Source organism: Sesamum indicum, linkage group LG4, assembly GCF_000512975.1.
Source record: "Sesamum indicum cultivar Zhongzhi No. 13 linkage group LG4, S_indicum_v1.0, whole genome shotgun sequence".
In the NCBI taxonomy this organism is placed as follows: Eukaryota; Viridiplantae; Streptophyta; class Magnoliopsida; order Lamiales; family Pedaliaceae; genus Sesamum; species Sesamum indicum.
The window spans coordinates 12,833,282-12,850,062 of NC_026148.1; the positions used below are offsets into that span (position 1 = coordinate 12,833,282).

At 35.7% G+C, this 16,781-nt stretch overlaps 2 protein-coding genes across 2 annotated transcripts in view; one reads left to right on the forward strand and one right to left on the reverse strand.

Annotated features, from left to right (window-relative positions):
- LOC105160887 (NF-X1-type zinc finger protein NFXL2) overlaps window positions 1-7,587 on the forward strand; it is a gene marked incomplete in the record, with an annotated part of 8,513 nt that extends 926 nt beyond the window's left edge. The window contains 13 exon segments of the mRNA XM_011078391.2: window positions 1-361; window positions 482-595; window positions 676-731; window positions 1,583-1,649; window positions 3,220-3,312; window positions 3,493-3,578; window positions 3,663-3,825; window positions 3,989-4,162; window positions 4,339-4,529; window positions 5,580-5,661; window positions 6,565-6,771; window positions 6,951-7,040; window positions 7,132-7,587. Of these exon segments, the coding sequence (XP_011076693.1) occupies window positions 1-361; window positions 482-595; window positions 676-731; window positions 1,583-1,649; window positions 3,220-3,312; window positions 3,493-3,578; window positions 3,663-3,825; window positions 3,989-4,162; window positions 4,339-4,529; window positions 5,580-5,661; window positions 6,565-6,771; window positions 6,951-7,040; window positions 7,132-7,287 (1,840 nt within the window).
- Window positions 11,289-14,263, reverse strand: LOC105160888 (putative serine/threonine-protein kinase-like protein CCR3). Its single transcript, XM_011078392.2, has one exon. It carries the CDS (start codon window positions 14,106-14,108, stop codon window positions 11,718-11,720), a length of 2,391 nt encoding a protein of 796 aa, XP_011076694.1. The 5' UTR covers window positions 14,109-14,263; the 3' UTR covers window positions 11,289-11,717.

Consider the following 16,781-nt stretch of genomic DNA (forward strand, 5'->3'; position numbering starts at 1 on the left):
GGCTTATAGGTGCCAATGTGGGAAGGTGGAGATGGAGAGAGAGTGTTGTGACAAGGAATTTAGGTGCAATAGTGCTTGCAATAAGTTGTTAGGTTGCGGAAGGCATGTTTGCGAGAGAGGGTGTCATGAAGGTCAGTGTGGAGAGTGTCCTCTTCAAGGGAAGAGGACTTGTCCTTGTGGAAAGAGAGTATATGAAGGGATGGCATGTGATGTTTCTGTACCACTATGCGGGGCAACTTGTGAGAAGCTGTTAATCTGTGGGTTCCATAGGTGCCCTGAGAGGTGCCATCGTGGACTGTGCATTGAAACTTGTAGGATTGTCGTGACAAAGTCTTGTAGGTGTAGGAGCTTGAAGAAACAGGTAAAAACTTTGTAATGGTTGATTATTTTGAAATGTGTTATATTCTCTTGTCTTTTCATTCAATATCTATTCCATATAATATTTTGTGATATGGGGAATGGTCAATGGAATTTAGAATAGGTTCCTTGCTATCAAGAATTGACATGTGAGAGGAAGTGCCAGAAACTCAGGGATTGTGGGCGCCATGCTTGTAAGCGCCGCTGCTGTGATGGGGATTGCCCGCCTTGCTTGGAGGTTGGTTTCTCTATTATCTAATGGTCACAGTTATCCAGATGGAGACAGTAGTTAATTATCACACAACTTTTGTACTGCAGATTTGTGACAGGAGACTCAGGTGTAGGAACCACAAGTGCCCAGCTCCATGTCACAGGTAGTTTTAGTTGTTATTTGTTTTGCAATGTGTGGATGATAGGTTCTTTGATGAATCCTTATATTTGTGGAGTATTTGTTGGGTGCATAATTAGTTGAACACTTAGTGAAACACACAAACACAAAGCACTTGTAGATAATGTGGCAAAAGCAAATGAAATGAACAGTTAGCCTCAAGAATCTCCTCACCTGCAGTCTTGCAGCATATCTTGAAACTCTGATTGAACTATTTTAAATGGGACTTCTTCACCAAGGTAATCACTTTCTGACATATGAGCTTACTTTATAAAATGACAGTTTGACATTGGAACAATTTTTATCTAGATTCCGATAAAATATGTGTTACTACTGTATGTTAAACTATCAGTATGCGAGCTCGTAACAGGAAGCATTTAGGATTGATGCTGTTAAAATATTTGTGTGATTCATCAGGCAATATATAAGTTACATGTAAATAGTTTCCACTAAAAGACAAATTTAAGAGACCACCACCTTTGTTCTAAATCAATCACAGAACTCCAATGACGTGTAAATGCAGTATGCACACTTTATAGCTGTGATTCTTCCTCTTTAAGAATTGAAGAGCAGCATGGTAGCTTGTGTATTGATTGTCAATGCTTAGAGGTGCCATTTTGGTGCTAGACTAATTAAGTAACTAAATAAACAAGAAGTTAGTAAATAAAAGCTAATCCAATGTTTGAAGAATCTTAATTCAAATATCCATAAATACAAACATTAAATGTTGGCTTGTAAATGGTAAGTCAGATGTTCTTTTGCGTAAATAACATTCATAGAGGAGACCCAGATAATTAATTTATATGATGATTGTCATTTTTTTCATTTTTGTTGTAGAGGTGCTTGTGCTCCTTGCCCATTAATGGTGAGAATTGCATGTTCATGTGGAGAGACACAGTTCGAGGTTAGCATTCACTTGCTACTTGATTGTAGTTAACATGTCTGTTCATTTTATTGGATTTCACTTTTATCTTCTACAATGTTATCTTTTCATTGTGATAAATGTGCCCTTGATTTTGAAAATATCAAAGTTGCTTAGCTTTGCCAATTGGAGGTAAAAGAGTATGTTTTTAAACTTGTATTGTAGCCAGGTAGATTGAACAATAGTGAGAGATGGGGAAGAAGCAGAGTGAATATTTAGAGAATGAAGAAGGAAGAGATGTTTTTTGGTGGAGTAGAGGTACTCAGGCAGATATGGTGGAAGGTGACAGGATTGCCCCGGAGGAGAGAGTAGACTGGTGTGGACAAGGCAAGGAGGGCGAGGAGAACTTAGTGTAAAGGAAATTCTGGTAGCTTAAAGAGTAACACTGGTGGACAAAGGGAGAGATATAGGTAGTGGGGCTGTGGTGGGAGAATGTGACTGAGTCACTGAGATGAGAGTAAAGGGGAGAGGCAGATGTGAGAAGATGAGGATTTAAGAGAACTGGGGATTTGGGAGAGGATTAAATGCTATCTCTGGCTTTTAGTATGAATTGCCCTACTCAATACCTAAACTTGATTTGGGAAAATTATCCCACTAGTAGACAATCTATTTGAACAAGATCAGGTTGGTTGAAACTAAAAATTCCAGTCCAATGCTGTCCATAAATTTAACAGAAAATTTACATCACCCAGCATGGAATTGATGGGAGATTAGGCATACACAGCATAGAAAGTAGTTCAGCAAATCTGTTAAGTTAGGGATGTATGAAATCTCCCTTGGACACCTGTGTAGGTCCAGATTTCTATAGCTTTTTGTCGTATGGAAATACTTTTCTATTTTGCTTCAACTGTTCCCTTATAAAGACAAGAAACAGGAATGGACACAGAAATTACAGTAATTATATAGTAGGCTTGTCTGGTCGGGTCAGATCATAAATTTTGCTATCTTGATCATCAGTTTGTGCCTGATCTTTGGATGTTCATGTGGTAAAACAAATGCCCATGAACTCAATAGCTCGCTTAGGATTTAAGCGTGCAATGGTAGAGTATGTCATGTAAAAAATGGTAGTTAATATGGGAGGATGGATTAACATTTTAATATTTTGCTTCTCACATTGCAAAAGTGGTTTGTATTATTAACAACCAAATCTGTGATGAGGTACCTATCGGATTAACTTATCTCATGACTCATGAAGAAAAAGATTTCTGTCACATGCTTTGTAAGTTCTATTAAATTTTCAAATATAACCAGGCATGTGCTTTTGGGTGAAGGCTTATTTTGGTGGCCACTGCAAAGTCATAAAGTATTCTGCTCCCTATAGTTATTGAAAAACCACCACTTCATGGAATAGATGCATCTTGTTAGGTACTTCTGTTATCGGTTATCCTTTTTGCTTTAGACATTTTATATTAGGAGTAGGCAAAAAACTTAACGTTGCTTGTATATTGTGGATTGAAAAGAATTTAGAACATAATTTCAAAGCACTCAAATTCTGTTAATACAAAATTTCAGTAACTTGAAGGTTCTACTAACATGTTCAAATTGTGGCCAGGTTCCTTGTGGCACCGAAACCGAACAAAAACCTCCCAAGTGTCCGAAACCATGTCCCATAGCTCCTCTTTGCAGGCATGCGTCGAATTGCAAGGTTGGCTGGCTGATTTGCATTAGTGTAGTATGCTACCCTTCACTATTAAGCAAGACTTTCTGAAATCCGATTTGGCTGTCAATAATGAATGCTTTGTCTTAGATCTTTCCTGTATTAGTTGATTAATATGTCAAATTTAGATCAGAAATCCCACATTGTTTCATGTTTGTGTATTTCCAGCCACACAGGTGCCATTATGGTCCTTGCCCCCCATGTCGTCTAATTTGTGATGAAGAATACTCATGTGGTCACAGATGCAAATTAAGGTTTGCTTCAAATACTTGTAGTTCATTGTACAGTTTTCTGCAAGCATTGCCTCACAAATTCTGTTGTTTAAATATTATATGAAGGTGCCATGGACCTAAACCGCCTCCTATTCCTGAATTTACTCTGAAACCCAAAAAGAAGAAGCTGAACCATCTGATTGAAGCAACTCCTGGTTCCCCATGCCCTCCTTGTCCGGAAGTTGTGGTGAGGTCATGCGTTGGACATCACATAGGAGCAGAGAGGACGGTTGGTTTCTTCACACAGTATATAGGCTTTTTTATTACCTTTGAAATTTTTATGCTCTGTCTTCTCTGATGTTGGGGAAATAATCATACAATCTTGATCTGAAATAAAGTTTTATTGAGATTATTGAACATATATCTTATTGCCCTACCATTTTCGCTTTCAGATGGTTTGTTCAAATAAGGCAGAATTTTCTTGTGATAACTTGTGCGGGAATCCTCTCCCTTGTGGCAATCATTATTGCACTTATGTATGCCATCCCTTGAAAAGTCATTTTTCAATATCAGATACTTACCGGACAGGCGAGTCCTGTGAAGAGTGCAATCTCCCTTGTCAGAAGGTGTTCTGAACTCTAATTGAACTTTTTGGTTATTCTCTCATTTGTAATATATATTTCATGCATTGGTCATTATTTCTCTGGAATCCATTGATATATCTGCGTATCAGAAACTTCAACTGATGCTGCACACTGAACTTATTAACTTGTCTTCTTTGTTCATGATATTTTTCTCTTAGGAGAGAGATCCCGCATGTCCACATCCTTGTCCCCTGCCATGTCATCCTGGAGAATGTCCCCCTTGCAAGGCGCTGATTAAGCGTTCCTGTCATTGTGGGTCCATGGTACACGTTTTTGAGTGTATATATTTTAATTCCATGTCAAAGAAAGAGCAAATGGCTGTTCGTTCATGCAATGGACCTTGCCACAGGTAATTTCTATAGTTCTGCATCACAGTAACTTCATTGGAAATTGACATGTTTGCTATTTGTTTTTTTCCCCTCCAAATAAAAGCAAATCACGGTTCTAACCTCTAGAGATAAAGAGGCTAGTCATGTTTAGACTTTTTGTTAGAAAATTATTGTATTATCCTTTCCGTGGATTTACTTCCAAGTTGTGTGTATCTGAACTTCTGCTTCTATCCTTCATCCCTCAACCTGCAGCTAAATAATATAGATTGCTTACTGCATGTTCATTCTGAGGAAAATAATAGACTAGGTAGACAAAGAAAACAAAAGCTGGAACCTAAATGGCATCCTCGTTCTTGTGTTTGCTTGCCCTTCAGTACGAGATCCATTGTTACTTGTCGGCAGTGCTGGCCAACTTTATTTGATGTGAAGAGAAACTTTCATTGCTCTATTGATTAGTTCAAAAGGGATAGATTTGGCTGGCTATTTGATGATGAGTGTGTAGCAATGTTCTGCGATGATGATTATTGTTTCCCATAGTGAAATTTCTTTTAGTCTAGATTTGCTGTTGCATCAAGGTCCTGGGGCATGTGCCACTGCTTAGAATGTGGGATGTAGAGACATGATATAAGAGCATTGCCTGCAGTGCGAAAAAAATTTGCTGACAATTCACATCTGTAAGACTTTTAATTTATTGGTTGATAATTTTATCCCTGCAAAATGAAAAATGGTTTGTTTAGCAGGCCTCTATTCAGGGTAAATAATTTTGTTTTCTAAGTAATGTTTGTGATTCTTTCTCATCCTTCTTTTTGCTTTGGTTTTGGGGGGTTGTGGTGATTGGTAGAACATATTTGGACACATCACATCAGAATAGGTAATACCCTTGTGTTCTTAAGCAAGTATCACAAATGACGAATATGGACACGTGTCTGTGTCTATCAGTTCTATTTTTCCATGATAAGTTATATCCGTTTTTCTTCTCTATCTGTGTCTTTTATTCCTTGAGTTATGTTTGTTTCTTCTCTAATTTCTGTAGTGCAAAAATGAATTTGATAATGATTTTGGATTTGCAGAAAGTTGCCAAACTGTACACATTTGTGCCCAGAAACATGTCATACTGGTCCCTGTCCATCACCAGACAAGTGCTCTAAGAAGGTAACATAATGTTGTATGATCTTGTGGAATCATTGTCAATCTACTCATATACAAGAGGGTTATGAACTGAATTTCAATTTATGGAGAGAAGCTACCAACACCTCCATTTGCTCTGATGTCCTCATTTTGTTCAGAGTTAATAGCTGTCTGGTGGAATCTAATAAAATAAGATATTTAGAAGAAAAGTTTTGAAATTTTGTTACGTCAATCCTACCATAATACATCCACAAAAAAAAGAAGAAAATTTTTGATAAAGAAGAGATTAGAATGTATTATTCTCCTGCATTATTCTGGTTATGATGAAACTGTGCCGCCAGCAGAATTTTATATTAGAAACATTTGGCAAGATCTTGTAGTATTTAGAAAATCTTGTCTATTAAAGTTTCGTTCATGAGATTGTAGATACAATTGCCAATAATAAATTTTATTAATGCATCAACATCCCAATCTTTAAACTTTTGACTTTATTTTCAGTTTAGAAAGTTTCTAACTAGGAAACTATGATGCCTCTTTTGCACCTTGGAATAACAGAATAATGATAATGTTGAGTATGACAATAAATAGTTGAAACTAAATTATTAAATAAATAATGCGTGTTAGTTATAGAATAATTGCTGCTCATTTGCCTTGTTCGTTTTTAGCATTTATACTCTACTTGTACTTCCCACCACGTACCTAGCCTCACATTGAGGTAGGTGAGGAGTACATTCAAAGAATGAAATGCTAGATAGAAAAGTGGTGTAGTGAGAGTTAATTTAACTGTTTTTCTTTTCCTCCCAAAGGAAGGGTGAGGGTCGGGATTCTTGTTGTCAAAACCAACCCTTTTATCAACAGGCCCACATGTGAGCAAAAGAAACAGAAATGATAAGTTGCTTTATTAAATCTCTTGTATTTGTTTTGCAGGTAACTGTGCGTTGTGCATGTCAAACCTTGAAAAAGGAGTGGCTGTGTCTGAACGTGCAAGCAGCATATCGCAGTACAGGTTGTGATCCCAAAGATGTACCCAAGAATCAGTACGGAGTTGGACTCCTTCCTTGTGATAATGATTGCAAGAGCAAAATGAAGGTCCCTGATGCAGAATTACATTTTCGTCAAACAAAGCCCCCTGAGGTAATGCACCGTATTCTAGCAGTACCAGGTGAAGAATCACATAATTAGTTATAATATTTCATCCTATGATTCTGCATGTAAAAATTGTTTGGAACACATCATCTCTCGGAAGTCGGTCGCTACAGACGCAATCCTCAACTAATATTTAATATCACCCTGGTTTGTCTATTCTTTGGCAGGAAAAGGAGTCTGATAAAGCTACTAATGTATCAAAACGTAGAAGACGACGGCAAAGGGTACATGAGGAAGAAAATACTTCGACACTGCAGGTTTGGCTGTATTCTTAAGAAAACCAGTATACGTAGTTCTTGGCGCTGTTGAATATTTTCCTTACAATTAGCGAAATTGATTCGAGTGCAGAAAATAGTTGCTGTGGCTCGAACGGCTCTGCTGCTGCTTATTGTTGCTGTTATTATAGTTGCATCTGCATACTTTGGCTATAAAGGTCTCATGTGGCTGTCCGACTGGATGAACGAATATGAAACTCGACAAAGAACACGACATTCACGATTCTAGTCAGTCTAAGTCCCTGCATTTCAACACGTGCTGTTCTTTTATTAATTCTTGTTCAATTTTGAAGGTAAACTAAAAATCGAACCTCCATACAAATTCCGGTAGAATTTAAGAGTTAGTATATTATTTCATGTTCTGTTTTTTAGTTTTCCCCAGTAAGATTTTCGTACATATGTGAAAAAGTAGCTGCAATGGATCATTGTATTTAGTCCTTGACATACACAAAAGTAGGTTTGTCTTAGAACTGAGATTCCACTTGTTTTATGACACTTTAAATGAGTTGAAGGATGTTTGTTTTGTGCCTGTCCTGCTGCACCTTCTCTTCCGTACTTGCTGTTACTCTTCAGCCTAAGATGATGGGCATCCTGTTGTGCTGTAGACATGAACTCTTAGGCTAAGTGAAAAATACATGATATGCAGGAAATTGTGTAATTTGACAGTTACTGTCTGAGTAGTATGATGTCTGTGTTTATCTTAAAAGAAATTGAAAAGTGTTGGGTAAGTTGTTTGAGAAAAGAGATGGAAAAATGAAATGTTACGAGTTTATAAGATATTTTAAATAAGTTTAGTCAAATACACTCATAAAAAGCTCCTTTTCTAGTATTAATTAATGACCAAAGAGTATCAAATTTGAATTTAAATTCATGTAAGTATATATTTGTGCTCTGAGATTAATTACGTGAAGAGTAAATTAAAGTATTAATAATATTGATGTGGGAATATATTTCATGAAGGTCGCACTAAAACCTACTCCTATCGATTAATAGCATTTTATTCTAGTAGACACGAAAGCATTGGCCAAGGAGCCCAAACTTGAGGGGGCTAGGCCTATGACCTGTGGTTAGCTCGAGGAGACAACCAACTCATCCCTCAAGCTCCCACCACTCCTCCCCTCCTTGCCAAAACTCATTCTTGCACATCAAAAAACAGTCATTGCTCAATCATACTTGCTCTTATTTTATTATTCCTTACTACTCTTTTTATCCATCATTATTATTTTTACGATTCTTTATTCATTTGAACATCAGAGTGCTAATATATTTTTTTGTAGGTTTCTTGCAAAAATTCAGGTCTAAGAATTTCGAACTAACATTGAGACGAGCAATTTTTTATTCGCATAAACAATAAAGGTGAAAAATACCATGACAAATTGTAGAGATTTTAGAACCGGTTCGAAGTTGTTGAGATATTCTCAAAATTCTTGATATCATTTTTAGAGTTATCTTCTAAAAAGATATGCCAGCTCAAAAGTGATCCGGTCGGGTCAAACGCAAATGTGGGAGAGTTAGTTATTTGCTGCTTCAAACAGCTCGATCCAGCTGGCTTCATCATCGTTCTTGGACACCCTTTTAGGGTAATATGGTCCCAGATGTGTAGAAATGTGGCTGACGTAGTGGTCTTGTTGTTTGGTATTGGGCTTGTTATATAAATCCTGTTTGAGAGTGTTGTCCTGTCAATAGGGTGGCTGGATTGGACTAACGGGCTCTATGCCCTTGCTGCCTATAATTGTGCTTGGCCCAATAAAATTGAGCCTGATGAACTCAACAGATAGAAAATTTGACTCTTCGACTAATATTTGGACATTGGACTTTAGAATAATAATTATTATGGGCATCAAATTTAATTAGAATTGATTATGCACCAAACTAATCTAAATAAATAATATTGCATGATCTCATTTATAATGCTAAAATGATATGCATAATTGATGTAGAACACGATGTTTCATGACAAATCTATAGAATCCTTCATTTTCCTTTCAAATGAATTGATTATAATTATGTCATTAATTTTAATTATTAATAATTAATACATCAATTAATAATATATAAATCTTGTAATTAATCAATAACTATTATATAAATAGAGAGTGGACCACAACTATATTATCAATGCACATATCTACTAATTAAACACTCATGAGGCTTATTAGGGTGACCACTAGTTGAATTCCTCCCACACTCAATTTAACAATCACTTTGGTGATTGAGGTCGGATTAATAAGCTATATCTTTTTTAAGCAACCACGATTAATTATTATTAATTGAAATAAATTAATTATAATCTTTTCTGTTGTATTACAATAATCATACTCTAATTAGTAATATCAAATAAACTAAATCTAATCAATACCTATTATTACAATAGAATCAACACTTACTATTCAGTAGATACAATATCCCATACATAAAGTCGGGCTCAAACTCTTGACCTCTAAAATCATGAGGTCTCAGCTTCATCAACTGAGATAGACTTCATCAGCAATAAGCTACAACTTAAAACGATTAATATAATATCTATCGAATAATGCATTATGAATTTTAATATATTATAATTTATACGACATGAGAATGTAAATCAAGGGCAAAATTATAATTTTTTTTGCTTACATTAGCATTATCTGTTCAAATCCTAACGAAAGAAAGTCAAGTAAAGTAAGAATTTTCGGAGGAAGTGTAAATGTAATTTTAAATTTTTTTTGGAGAAAAGTATAATTTAACATTTTTAAAGGGAGTCTGAGTATAATTAATCCTAAAAATGGTTATGATCATCTTATTGTATTGATACAATTTACAATTTGATCGATGCTCCATTCGCGGACTTTGACTTTAAATGAATTTTATAATTATGTACTGAAAAAAATCTTATTAAAAAGAAGAGAATTTAATATTTATAAACAATTTGAACTTTTTATTTACAACAAATATAGAACGAATACATACATTTCTCGTAAAAAAAAATTATTAGCTTATTAAGTTAGCTCCATCTGACTCAAGAAATCAGATGAGAAATAGGGCCCACTCAAGTTCTAGCCGGTACGTGATAAACTCAGAGGTGCCTCACCGCCGCCGTCCACCATTAAGAACCACCGGTCCGCCGCCGTGACATTGGACGTACTTGCTCAAACATTTACTCACAAATGATATTTCACTATGAGAAATATAACCGAATTATAGTATTAAGTTTTAATTAATATTCGATTGGGGCCCATGGCCCGGGCCCAGGGGTAAGTAATAAATAGATCAACAATTCGACGGCCAGTATAGTGGAGGGTCCACACTCCACATCAATGAGGCTAATGCACCTGATCCACGCTCCAGACGTGTTAACACGTTGAGGCTTAACTGCCTTAAATTGACTGCTTTGATGAGAAATGAGAAAGTCAACAACGTCCAAAAAGCGCTTTTTCGTTCAAACGCAAGAGTGGACCAACCTTTGCTACGTGGTTTCACGCTTTTTGCAATCTTCAAATTGGTCAATTTCAATTTCCTTTTTTGTTTTTTCGAAAATTTTATCTCGAATTTAATTCGAATTAAATGTACATTTACATCATCATAAGTGTACTAAATTTATTACATAATTAATGTATACTCTAGATTGAGTGACAATCGTACGATAAGTATAATAATATTTGTTATAGTATAATTTAATTTGATTTGAATAAACATTTATTTATTTTTAAAGCACCGAATCTTTTGTGTGCCCTCTTGAAAAAAACCGTATTATAACTTAAAGAATGTTTGCAATAGCTTAAAAAAAAGTATTTATCAATTTATTGCTGAAAGTAAATTAACAACAGTGTTTTTTATTTACAGTAGACTAAAACTACTTAAATTAAATTAATTCAAGTCAAAAGTTATAATAAACTTTCTAACCAGTTATGTGATTTATTGGTAAAATTATAAATATTAAGTCGTATTACAAAATATTCCTATTTTAGTTTCTTTCCAATTTTCACTTTCATTTTAAGAAAAACTACAAATTTTCATCAATACTTAAGTTACAACTTTTTATACAATCTATTCAAAAGTATAATTTCTTTGAATAATAGCAAAACTTAAGTTACAATTTTTTCTACAATTTACTTCCAGCATGAAAGTAGAAATTATTACGAACATCCTATGTGAATAATAGCGATACTTAAATTAAAATTTTTTCGACAATCTATTTCCACCATAAAAGTAGAAAGTAGAATCTATTACAAACAACGTGTGAGAATAATAGCAAAACCCATCATCTATACATGTTACTAAAGTTTTAACTATACATGTATGGAAATCATAGTTCTACATAGGAAGACACAATACCATTCAAACAAGTAACAACGTTTCATCAGCAATTCTGCTCTCGGTCGTAATCAATTAGGCATGTTCTCATCTTTCATATCATATGCAAGAACTTGTGCATATACTTCTATGAAAATGGGAAGCTAGAAATTCATATTTTCTTGATTTCAAATCAGAAATTATGTGGAAAAAGAATAGTGGTGGCTGTTAGTGTTCTACAAAATCCTACACTACAGCTCATGTTAGAACAGAACAACCTTTACACTTGACAAATTGTACCCACATATCTAGCTGAAAAATCTTGAATAGAAAGAAGGGGAAAAAAAAGAGGAAAGAATCGAATTTCTTTATGCTATGTCTAATTCTTTAATCTGAAATAAAGGAGATTGGACCACTAGAGATGCTGCCATGGCTATCATCACATAGACTCAATGCTCGTTCCAGATTAGCGACAATGTCGGTCATTGTAGGCCTATCTTTGCCTTCCAAATGCACACAGTGCATTGCGGTGTAGGCCACGAGTTCCACCGCCTCCGATTCATTCATTTCCAGTGAACCAACTCGAGGGTCCAAAATCTTGGCTAGTTCACCGGCCATGATTGCTGGCACAGCATAATCGACCAGGCTGATTGGTGCCCCTCCGTTTTCGCCCATCTTGAATATAGCCCTCTTCCCTGTCAAAAGTTCTAACAACACCACTCCAAGACCATAAACATCACTCTTTGCTGTCAACACATTTAGTCCATAATATTCTGGGTCGATGTATCCCACTGTACCCGCTGCCTTGGTTGGCCTATAATCGCGATCATTCTCAGGCCCCATTAGCGACAATCCAAAATCAGACACTCTAGCAGTCCAATTTGCATCGAGCAATATGTTTGAAGACTTAATGTCTCGATGAATTATTGGAGGAACTGCATAGTTGTGGAGGTACTCAATCCCACGAGCGGCGTCCAGTGCAATCTTGATCCTCATTTTCCAAGAATTCACAATGCTACTACTCTTTTCAACGTTGTTCTTGTCATGCAAATGATCATACAGAGCTCCATTCTTCATATACTCGTAAACTAAAAGCCTCTCATCCCTCTCATCACAGTAACCCACTAGCCTAACCAAATGCTTGTGATGAAGCCGAGACAAGAACGCTAGTTCTGACTCAAACGCACTCTCCTTCTCTTGAAACTTCTTTGTCTTTGGACCCGTCTCACTTCTTTTAATAGCGACCTCACGACCATCAGGAAGTTTCCCTTTATAAACGACCCCAAAGCTCCCAGCTCCAATCTTGTTCTCTAAAGAAAAATCATTGGTAGCGGCAACAAGGTCCGAGAACAAGAACTCCTCGGCCCTGTCGGTGTGTTTCGACGACGTCCCACTCCTCTGGCGCCTCATGAGTATCGAACCTTGGCGCCTAAGAGTGGATGATCGTGAAGGTGGACTGCTACTAGACTGTTGAGCAGCATTAGAACCATTAATGGTTGGCTGCACAGAATTATGAATCTTCTTCTTCCCAATACAAACACCAGTCCACAAACAATAAACCATTGTACAGATCCCAGCCAATCCACCAACTGATCCAACAACAGCGAAAGCCAATAAACCCCTTCTGAGCCCTTTAGAAGGCGGGGAAGGACTAATAACAACTAGTGGAGGTGCAAGTGATGGCGGTGAAATTGGTGGAATTGAAGTTGGAATATCACAAGGTCTACAAATATGACCATTTCCAGAACAAAGTACTTGAGATTCAGGGTATAAATTGCACTCACACCCCTTCTCCACGCACGGCCCTGGAAGAGTCTTCTGCAAAGGCAGCTCTATCCCAGATTCATAATACCGATTAGGCCAACCGGGACCCCAACAAATAATCGAGAAATTGCTTGTGATCAATCCACAAGTAAAATCAAGCCCTGCGACAATTGATTCAAACGAAATGCCATCAGTTATACTACTAGAGAACTCACCATTTCCACCCCAACAAACCACCGTGTGGTTCAGTCTTCTGATCGCGCAGCTGTGGTTGGCCCCCAGAGCCAGACCCCTGTATTCATACGCCGTATTAGCGGGTACGTTGAGTTGTCCATTATCGTTATTCCCCTTGCAGACCACAAATCCGGCATTATTCATCCCGCAAGCAAACCCTCCCCCGACCTGAATATTCATCATCGAAGAATTCTTGAACTCCGATTGTATCGAAAGAGAAGTTCCATCATCTCCCCAGCACAAAACCCGGTTATTATTCTCAAGAACTCCGCAAGAAAATCCCAACCCGGATGAAATCACGCGAAATTGAGGATTACCAGTAGGAATTCGAGCCCAAGAAACACTATTTCCTCGCCAGCAAATCGCATTATTATTCCCCGAAGTAACGTTCCTCAACGCACAAATTTGAGTGTCGCCAATCACGAGAGAAGTCAGCGGAGACGAAGCGTCGTCGTAAATTCTCTTCGGATTGAGTGTTGTGTTCCAGCAGAGGAGGCTGAAACCCCCGGACCGAAAGCCGCAGAGGGTGTCCCGGCCACCGGCAACGGCGTCGAAGGACGTGGTGGGAAGGATGGGCGGCAGTAACTTGCCGTTCCGCCAGCATTGAATCTGTTGGATTGGCTGCTGCGCAACTATGGTGCAGACGGTGATGGAAGAACCGTAGACTACGGCGAGGGTCGCGGCGGAGCCGCCAAGACCATGCGCGGAAGGAGGAGGAGGGCACACGGCGGCGAGAAACAATAAGGTGGCGGAGATGACCGCTGAAAAGGGTGTCTTCATCTAAGGGGAGCTGCTTCTTTAGGAGAGATGATCGGAGTGGCCCTCATTTGTAGATAGAGAAAGAGGAAGTTCTACTCTGCAGGGAAGAGGAAGAGTTTAGGGAAGTTTTGCAACTTTTCATCCTATCTCAATCTGTTGAGGCTTTTCGACTTTCATACCGTATTTTTACAATCAATTTTTTATGTTACTTAATGTTTAAAAATATCAAATTACGATTTGGGTGAATTACAACAAACTCTTTCCAAATTTAGTATACTTAAAAAATTATCAATATTCTTTATATTTCATCGAATTATATAATTTTTAGACGATGACCTAAAAATATCTATTTTATCTTTGTTGTATTTTTTTTTCAATAAACAAATTTTAATAAAGTTGACTAGGTAAAATTTCTTCTTGCCCTTCCAATCCATAAATTTTTCAAAGAATTAAGTAAAATTATTTTATAATTCACGAGGGTATTTTGTTCAAATCACCAAAAAAAACTACAAAATGGGCTAGTTATTGAACGAACGTTACAATAAGGAGGATAGTAAACCATATGAAAGTTGGTTGTAATTCATCCTATGATTTAGGACAGAGCAGGTTTGGACTTTTGGACTTTGGATACCCTAAAAAATTATGGATTTTTTAAATCTAAGTTTATTATCTTGTGCCAGTTGAGTTTGTTTAAGGTGGATATCCATAAATTTAGTGAATTTATTATTTTGTATTTTAAAATAATTATGAAATTTTTATATTTATTTTTTTTTAAAAAAAGAATGAAAAAGATAATTGATTGATTTCATATTGACTGATAATTCAATAAGATTGTGGTGGTGGGCCCAATATTTTGAACGATACACTAAAAGAAATATGATTTTATGTTTAATTATCATAGTAAAATAAAATATTATAGCAAGTACTAATTAATCACGGATAAACAACTGGTGTTATCATTATTTTTGCATACGAGACCAAAATATTAACCGTAGTAAAAAGCAACAGGAAATGTTGATCAACCGTGGCTGAATCTTAATTGTGTATATTATTTTATTTAACCATGATAAATAGTATTAATTTATCATAATTGTTTTTTAACACGTAGTCATTATAATGTAAGGAATAATACATTTTTGCAAGAGACACTGTAGGTTCAAAAATTATTTTTCTTTTTTCAGTAAATTCGATGAATTTGAATAGTGGATGAATCAATTTGTTAGGCAAAAATAAGCCTCAGAGGTATTAGACGTAATTTTTAAAACCACATGGGGTCTACGTGCATGTAATTACACCAGACCTCAGGGGAAGGCAGTGTAATTATCCTCAATATACATTACGTCGACACCCATTAAAATCTACACAAACATCCCCAATTTTTTATAAAATGATAAATACACCCCGCAATTACATGTCAATTCAGTTATCTTGAGGGGTGTTTGTATAAATTTTTATTTCTCAAAAAGTATCGATATGAATATAATTGTAATTGTACAAGGTGTAGATATAATTTTATAAAAAGTAGGTGGGGGAGTATTCTCATTTGATAGTCCAAGTGGTTACAATCAAATTATTATTATTAGGCAGTAGTGATTATTAAACAGTATAAATTCCAAAAATTCTCAGACAGCCCCAATGAGAAAACACATGTTTCAAATTAATATGAATGAAGAAACAAGAGTCAAGACAAGACCAGTGTGAGGAACTTCTCTTTACCTAACTTTTAACTTTTCTAGGAATATCAACATATTATATACCTTGTTTGGATATATATTTTTTAAGTGGAGTTTCATATATAAAAGTTCATTAATTTGGAAAAATATTGGATATTTGAAATATTTAGATATTATGGACATTTTTTATCGTGTAAATTAAATTATCTGAGATTTTTGTTATCTAACTTTCTAAGGTGGAATTTCGTCTGCCTCTTTTTATTTTTGCAATATCAATCATTTTTTTCATTGGAGTTCACTCTTCTTCCCTGGGAGGTGAACTCCAACGAAAAAGAAAAAGACTGAAATGGTAAAAATTAAAAAAATAGAGACAAAAATATTAAATGACATAAGTTACGGAACAAAAAATGCATTTAGCCCAAATGGTATTTGTCATGATATTAACTACGACAAAGTCTATTGACCATGAATTTTTAGCTATAAGCGAAGCATTTACCATGATTTTTTAGCTATGATTATTTTTTTGACCTCAATTACTGAAACAATTAATAGTTTTTGTAGTAATTAATTATTATTAACCATATCTTTTTATTTTCAGCCTTGATAATTAATTATGTCAAAATGTGTAGTAAATGAATAAAACAACAAAAATGTCATATTTCTTGAAGTACATTAAATCTTGGTAATGTGGACACAAATGTTAACCAAAATTGGTGATGGAATATTTTTCATGATGATAGACAGAGACACATCCATCATATAGTACAATGACAAATGTAGTTTACTATGTGCCATCAATTTTACATGTATATATATATATGCAGCGAAAATTACAACTATTTTTTTCGAAGTTTGATATAATTATAAATATTAATTGTTATTTAAAAAATTATAAATACTCTTTTCACATGAAAAATAATTATGTTGCCTCTAAACAGTGATGCAAAATTACTGCTTTATCCTTACTAGTTTAAAAAATTATGTTTGAAAAATATAAGAAAAATAATTTGAGGGTGGCTTA

Excerpts from the sequence above, each read along its gene's own strand:
- LOC105160888 (XM_011078392.2), bottom strand. The coding sequence starts at position 14,108 with ATGAAGACACCCTTTTCAGCGGTCATCTCCGCCACCTTATTGTTTCTC.